The sequence below is a fragment of the Pteropus vampyrus genome, unplaced genomic scaffold (genome assembly GCF_000151845.1).
Source record: "Pteropus vampyrus isolate Shadow unplaced genomic scaffold, Pvam_2.0 Scaffold131, whole genome shotgun sequence".
In the NCBI taxonomy this organism is placed as follows: Eukaryota; Metazoa; Chordata; class Mammalia; order Chiroptera; family Pteropodidae; genus Pteropus; species Pteropus vampyrus.
In genome coordinates this window covers 2,810,465-2,817,103 of record NW_011888912.1, presented here as the reverse complement: position 1 = coordinate 2,817,103, position 6,639 = coordinate 2,810,465, and the positions used below count along the sequence as shown (strand labels likewise).

Below are 6,639 nucleotides of genomic sequence, written 5' to 3'. Positions count from 1 at the left end.
ACTCATTTTCTGCTCAACCCCTCCTGCCCCCTTTGCAGTGGCAGGATCAGTAGGGAGGGCAGGGGACGCGAGAGACGGCATGACACGTGGTGGCTTTGCCTGCACCTGGGGACCTCTCCTCCACCGAAAAGTGGCCAAGGGCTCTGGACCCTGGCACTGCCCCAGGCTCCATCTCTCCCGGACGGGGTGCTCTGAGCCATTACGCCACCTGCTCGCCTGCCCTGCTCAGAACCTCAGTCGATCAGGTTGCAAACCAGCTGCTCAGCCCCCCTCCAGGAAACGTGCTGCAAACACTACGATGACGCCCTGGCTTCCGCCCGCTCATCCTGAACTTGGGTCCCAAAGCCTCCCAGGCACCTTGGCAGGGTGAGGAAACGCGTGAAGCAGAGATTTCTTGGGAATGTTATTCCTAGCGAACCAGGAACTGCGACCCCGGCTGCAGCCGCCACCGTGCTGGCTGCTGGGGAAACTAAGTGATGTGGCGGAAGCTGGCGGGTCTCTGAGCTTTCGGAGGAGGCAGTCCCTGCCCAGCATGGGAGCCCCAAGCAACGTGGGGTGCTCTGGGCGTGAGCAGGAGGGCGCCGGCCTCACTGACACTCAGTCACCTGGCCTGGGCCTGACCCACAGACAGGAAAGCTTTGCTTTCTCCCACGGGGGTCGGGGAAGGGTGCCTCGGTCAACCACCCCAAAGCTGGTTCCGAGGTCCATGTATGTGTGTGTAAGCCGCTCACCAGGCTGCGCCTGGGGGTGCCACAGCATGGGCGCGGGGACCAGGGGAGGGGTGCTGGGAGCAGCTGGCAGTGCACAGCCGATCAGCCCCAGAGCGAAGACGCACAGTCCCTGTACCCACCCAACAGCGGGGCCACCCCACAGCCCTTGGGGCTTAAGGCACCACAGGCCGCTGTCCCCACCTCCCGTGGCCCTGCCTGCCTATGGAGTGGAGCGCTTCCCTTCCCTCCTCCCCAACCCACGGCCCCTCAGATCCCTCTCAAACGCACAGTGGGCGCGGGCGTCCCACTCAGCCAGGGCCTGGAGTGTCCTGGTCAGCCTCCCTCTCCTCAGCCTCGCCATCCTGGGCAGAGGGGCCTGCTGCTCCCCCCCAGCCCCAGGTGGTGCTGGAGGCAGCTGTGGGGTGCTCCAGGGAAGAAGAATGCTGAGGGTGCCCACACCAGACGCAGGCTGTTTGGCACAGAATGGGGACGGGGACAGGGACCAGAAGGCTAGACCGGCCCACAAGGCACCGTCTGACATCTTTCTCTTCCCCAGTGGATGGCAGTCTAGGCCCACCAGGTCCAGGAGCTGAGGGGGAAGTCACACCCACCCAGAGGTGGCCGCTGTCCCTCCCACAGAATATGCACAGCACCAGATGGCCGGCCACGTCCTCAGACGTACAGGACAGCGGGGTCTCAGGGTGCCGAGTCGGAGGGCGGGAACACTCCGTCCTCTGGGGCCACAGGAGTCACAGCAGACTGGGGCCACGGCGGGGACGCGCTAGTCCCGGAAGGCGGAGAGCATGTGTCCGTAGAGATAGTGGGACCGAGCTGGGGAGAGAGGCCAGCGCTGAGCCGGGCGGCGCGGGAGGCGGGGCTGCAGGGGACCTGCTGGTGACAGCCGGTGACAGCCCAGCCGGGCGCCGGCGATGAGGCGGGAAGGGCCGTGTGCAGGGGGCCAGGCAGGGGTCGGCAGGGGCAGGTTGGCGCCGCCAGGGCTCGGGTCTCAGAGCCCGAGAACACGGCGGCGCGGGGCGGGGTGCGGGGCGCGGGGCGGGGCGTCACTCACCTTCAGGCTCAACCTTCCTCGCGGGCGGGGGCGCGGACACCAGCATGCCCCCCGGGAGTTCCCGCGGCCGGAAGCGCTTCCTCCAGGACGGCGCGCGGCGGAACACTCTGTCGTCCCCCTGCGCAGGGACACAGCAGAGATGCCACCAGCCCCCGCCCCTGCCCTTTTGGAAAGAAGGGGGCAAAAGCCTGGCCCTCAGCTTTTCCGCCTGTGAAATGAACCTGCTGAGGTGGGTGACCACCCTGTGACTCTGAACGCTCCGGCTCGGGCTGGAGGGTCCCCTCTGATGGCATGTCCCCAACCTCTCCAACTTGGCTTCGGATGCCCGGCGACCTTCCAAGTACCCCTCTTCTCAGTCTCATCCTGGGACTGGTCACCAGGCAGCGCTCCGCTCCCCGTCCGCTCTTGAGGGGGCCTCAGGGTGGGTGGGGAGTCAGGACACCGGGCAACAGGACCCTCGAAGAGTATGACCCGTCTCCTCCTCAGGCCGCACACCCTGACAGGACCAGGGGACAACGCCGTGTGGTGGCCGGGCAGGTGGCTGTGCTGGGCAACCCCAGCTGTCCACCCCTCCCCAGTGCCAGCCAAGTCTGCAAAATTACGGAAGGCGCGGGCCCTGCGCACACAGGACGCACACAAGATGCGCTGTGCACGGACCCCCCACGGAGCCCACGCCGCACCCCACCAACTCCGCGCCTTCCCTACAACCACAGAGCGCTGGCACCCTGCCTCGCAGCCCGAAGCCCCTGCGCCTGCACCCTCAGACTGCTCTGGGCAGACGGCCCCCTGCAGGAACGGGGGACTCTAAGCCACTACTGCTGTCTGGCTCCTTAGGGCCTATGGCCCTGAGTGGGCCCAGTGCCCCTCTCCAGCCCTAGCCCTCCGCTGGACCTGTGGGCCGAGCAGCATTGTACGCACACCTGAGGTTATGTCACTAATCTCTCTCCCCATCAAAGTCTGTGTTCCCTGGGACAGAGACTGATCGTCCCTCAGCCCCCGAGTCGTGCCCGGGACACTGCGGGCGCTGGAGAAGCAGTCTCAGCTCCGCGGTGGCACGGGCTTTCTAGGCAGGTGCCTTTTCCATGAGTACCAGGAACTTGCCTCATTTCTGTCCTCCCCATAACTGAGCCCGCGCCCCCCCCAGCCCCACCTTCTGCCAGCCCTAAGGGTGTCCCTGCCCCTCCCACCCCCTCAGCCAGGGATAGCCCTGCCCTGCCCCGTGCCCTTGCACTGTGAAGGTGGACTGGACACTGAGGGGAAACAGGAGCCAGAGTCGCAGAGACGGCTCGAGGGTGCTGGAGGGTGCTGGAGGGTGCTGGAGGGTGCTGGAGGGTGCTGGAGGGTGCTGGAGGGTGCTGGATGGCGGGACAGGAGGGGCCTCCCGGGGCCTGCTCTGTGCCCACACGTGCCACCCACTCCCAGACCTGATGAAGCTCCTGCGAGACAGTCTTCTTCAGCCTGGCACCTCAGTGCACCCCAGAAGTCCCCTGGTGCCCCCAGCCTGGCGTCGCCTACTCAGCAGCTCTACTCCAGTGCCTGAGGCGTGACCGGGTGGCCGGCTTCGCACGCCTCCAGGAGGCACAGGGACCAGGTGCACTTTTGCTCCAGTCCTGCTCTGCCACACATCAGCCTGTGACAACAGCTAGGGTTCCTCACCTGCCAAATGCCACAATGCCCTGTCACACAGATGGCTGCGAGCACAGAGTGAGCTGTCACTCACCACCACCAGGCCTGGCCCGGGGGAGGCCTGTGAAGACATTTCTGTGAGGTGGAGGGATAAGCAGCTTAGACATCGGAAGGAAGCACAGCGAGATGCACGGGGGGCCCTTCCCCCTGACGGCATCGAAGACGCAGGGTGAGTGGGGGCCCACGCAGGGGCACAAGGGAACCAGGGTCCCTGAGGTGGGGTTCTGCAGTCCGTGCCCCAGACCGGAGCATGCACACGGCCGTGTGCACCTGTTAGCAACGTCCGACTCCAAACTGTCTCTGGGGAAGAGGCCCCACCAGCTCTGGGTGCTCCCGAGTATGTCCTGTCTGTGGGACGGAGGAGCGGCCCACAGAGGAGGCTCAGCCCAAATGAGAGGGGGCACTGTGGCTGTCCCAGAGGCCAGCGCTGTCAGCAGAGGCACTGTGGGGCAGCAGGGAGAAGGGGAAGCGACACAGAAAATGGGGACCAGAGCACACACAGAGCAGCTAAGACGGAACAATCTGGGCTCCTTTTGAACTTGTTTGGAGCCAAGGAGCTAAGGCAGATGCGTCGGGAAGGGCCAGGGAAGGGCCAGCAAGGCTGGGGACCAGAGGCTGAATGGGCAGGCGGCGGGGCAGAGGGGCCGTGTTCTCAGGAAGCAGGTGCATCTGGCACGTGTGCCTGAGGGAGCGTCAGAGTCTCCTACCACATGCGGCCTGACTCGGGGCCAGCCTGACCAGACCTGACGCCAGGCGCTGCTTCCAGCAACAAGGCTGTGGGAGGGCCCTTCGCTTGGTACCCGGGCAAACGCAAGCACGGGAGGGGCTCGTGCCACGCCCAGCGCTCAGCAGCGTCCACGACAGAGTGAGCGGCAAGCCTATCACTTAGCGAGGTCAGCCTCACGTCTGCCTGCAAGCGGCCACCCGGCTACAGGGCCTGGGATCTCGACGAGCAGGCTGGGGACATGCTGTGCCGATGGCACAGAAGGGACAGGGCCTGACAGATGAAGAGAAAGGTCTGATCCCAGAGAGGTGGCCCTTGGGGACACCGTGGACCCTGCGTGGCCAGAGGCGGGCACAGAGCCGGGAGGAGGTACAGGGACAACACACACCGCCTCCAGCTCTTGTCTGAGGGAGCCTTTTCACGGAGACATCTCCAGCCACTGCAGGGCCGGGCCCTGCCCTGGCGTCAGCCCCACCCTCCCGCCCATGGCCCTGCCACCATCTACCCAAGGAAAGCAGAACCCGTGACCTTCAATCCAGTGAACTGACAATGACCGAACCCCGAGGGCCCCAAATCATGGGCACTCACGTCATCCAGCTTCCGGTCTGTGCCCAAAGCCAAGAGGTTGTTGAACTCTCTCTCCATCACCTGGCGAGCCTGGAATCCACCGGGTAAGAGAGGCGGAGCTGTAGTTAGGGACCTCGGTGTCATCTGTCACCTGTTCTCTAGGGGTCTGAAGGCAGAATCTAACCCAGTAACTGATCTGCTCCTTCAAGCAAACCTTAGGGTCCTTAAATGTCAACTGTAAACCTTAGAGCTCTTTCACATGAAGCAAATTAGACAACTGTCACTTTTTAAAAAGTAGGACCACAGGACACACGGGTAGACAGGTTTCAGCCACGTGTGTTGTCCATAAGTGAAAATCATGCCTTTCTGTGGGGACAAATAGCAAGCAGGCCGTCGCAAATAGGGATTTAATTTATTCAGGGAAAAGAAACATGTTTCCTAAAGCTGAACACGAACAACTTAACCCTGGAAGGCTTCTCAGTCACGGGCTTGGCGGCCCGTAGGCTGCGTGGCACGTTGGCCCCCGGGAGCTCAGCCTGGGAGGCCTGGGACGGGCCAGAGACGGGAGAGCTTCTAAAACCGCCGCCAGATCCTTTCGCCCATTCCCAACGACGCATTCCAAACCGGGGCGGACCCCCTGCCCCTAACTGCTAAGCGACACAAAGGGGCCAAGAAAACACGGACGGGCGGACAGCAGCAGAGGGGCCCAGCCCCTGGGCCCAGGTGAGCCGCTGCCCGCAGAAACGCAGACAGAAGGCAAAACGAAGCCCATTCCCAGGGAAGACGCCCCCCACGCCATTCAGCGAGGACGGTCCTCGCCGTACTGGGGCCGTGAGGGCTTTATAAACGACCGGGAAGGAGAAGCAGACTGAACTTGCGAGTGGCCAGACGGCACTCGGGGCATGAGATGGGTCGCGGAGCGTGGGCGGTGCAGGGAAGGCACCTGGGGGACGGAGAACGGGCGTCTGCGCCATCCACAGGGGTCGGGGAGGGGCCCTGGCCGCGTGCGCTGCCGTCACCCCCAAAGGCCATCGCGCCACCCGGGATCACGAGGCCGCAGTCCCACCCTCACACAAGCCCGGTGCATCTGCTCCCGGGACAGGCCCTGTGGCTCCGGGGCTGAAGTGCGAGAGACTGGACAGCCACATGCAGTGTGGCCAGCCAAGAAGAGCGAGGGCTGAGATTAGGCTGCTCCGTCGGACGAGGCAAGACGGAGGCCCAGAGGCAGCAGAATCAGAGCTCATGAAATTACAGATGCTGAGAACCGGTGGGATGTGAACATCGTCCCCGAACCCCGCAGACTGGCCGGGGGCAGTCCCCTGCCCAGGAGCGCCTGCCGCGCGTGTACAGGGTCAGGCGGCACTGCACACAGCAGGTGGCCCCTCTGGAGTTAGAAGGGCCGAGCACAGAGGGCTCTAGCGAACTGAGATGCGTTCTTGGGTGACAGCCCCATAGTTAAGGGGACGTCTAATCTTCAGAGCTGGTGCCAGGGAGACACAGGCCACCAAGCAGGGGCTCGGGGCTCGGCTACTGGATCGATTCGGTTTCTCAGGCCTGGGCCTGGGGACAGAGCCCTAAGGTGGGAGACGAAGGAGATGTGGACTCTGTGGTCCCCTCAGGGACAGGCCCCGGAAGAGCCCCCCAAAACCCCCAGGCCTGTGCATGAGGGCGGGGCCGGGGCAGTACGGTGAGGAGCCCACCTGCGTGTTCTGCGTGGGGATCTGCAAGGCCAGGGCCAGCGCGCTGTGGTCGAAGTTCTCGTCCAGGGCCAGCAGGGCGCCATGGACGCCGCTCTCGTGCAGGTGTCCCGCGTAGTCCCGGAGCCCGATGGACTGGACCCACTGAACCACCTGGTCGTTGGTCCAGACCAGCACATCTGAGGT

General features: G+C 64.4%; 1 protein-coding gene across 1 annotated transcript in view; it reads right to left on the bottom strand.

Annotated features, from left to right (window-relative positions):
• Positions 1–6: 6 nt before the first annotated feature.
• PPFIA4 (PTPRF interacting protein alpha 4) overlaps positions 7–6,639 on the bottom strand; it is a 36,670-nt gene continuing 30,037 nt past the window's right edge. The window contains exons 24-27 of the mRNA XM_023534781.1: positions 6,457–6,632; positions 4,778–4,846; positions 1,780–1,897; positions 7–1,541 (exon numbers count right to left, since the gene is read on the bottom strand). Of these exons, the coding sequence (XP_023390549.1) occupies positions 1,492–1,541; positions 1,780–1,897; positions 4,778–4,846; positions 6,457–6,632 (413 nt within the window). The 3' untranslated portion in view covers positions 7–1,491. The remainder of the gene's footprint in view (positions 1,542–1,779; positions 1,898–4,777; positions 4,847–6,456; positions 6,633–6,639) is intronic.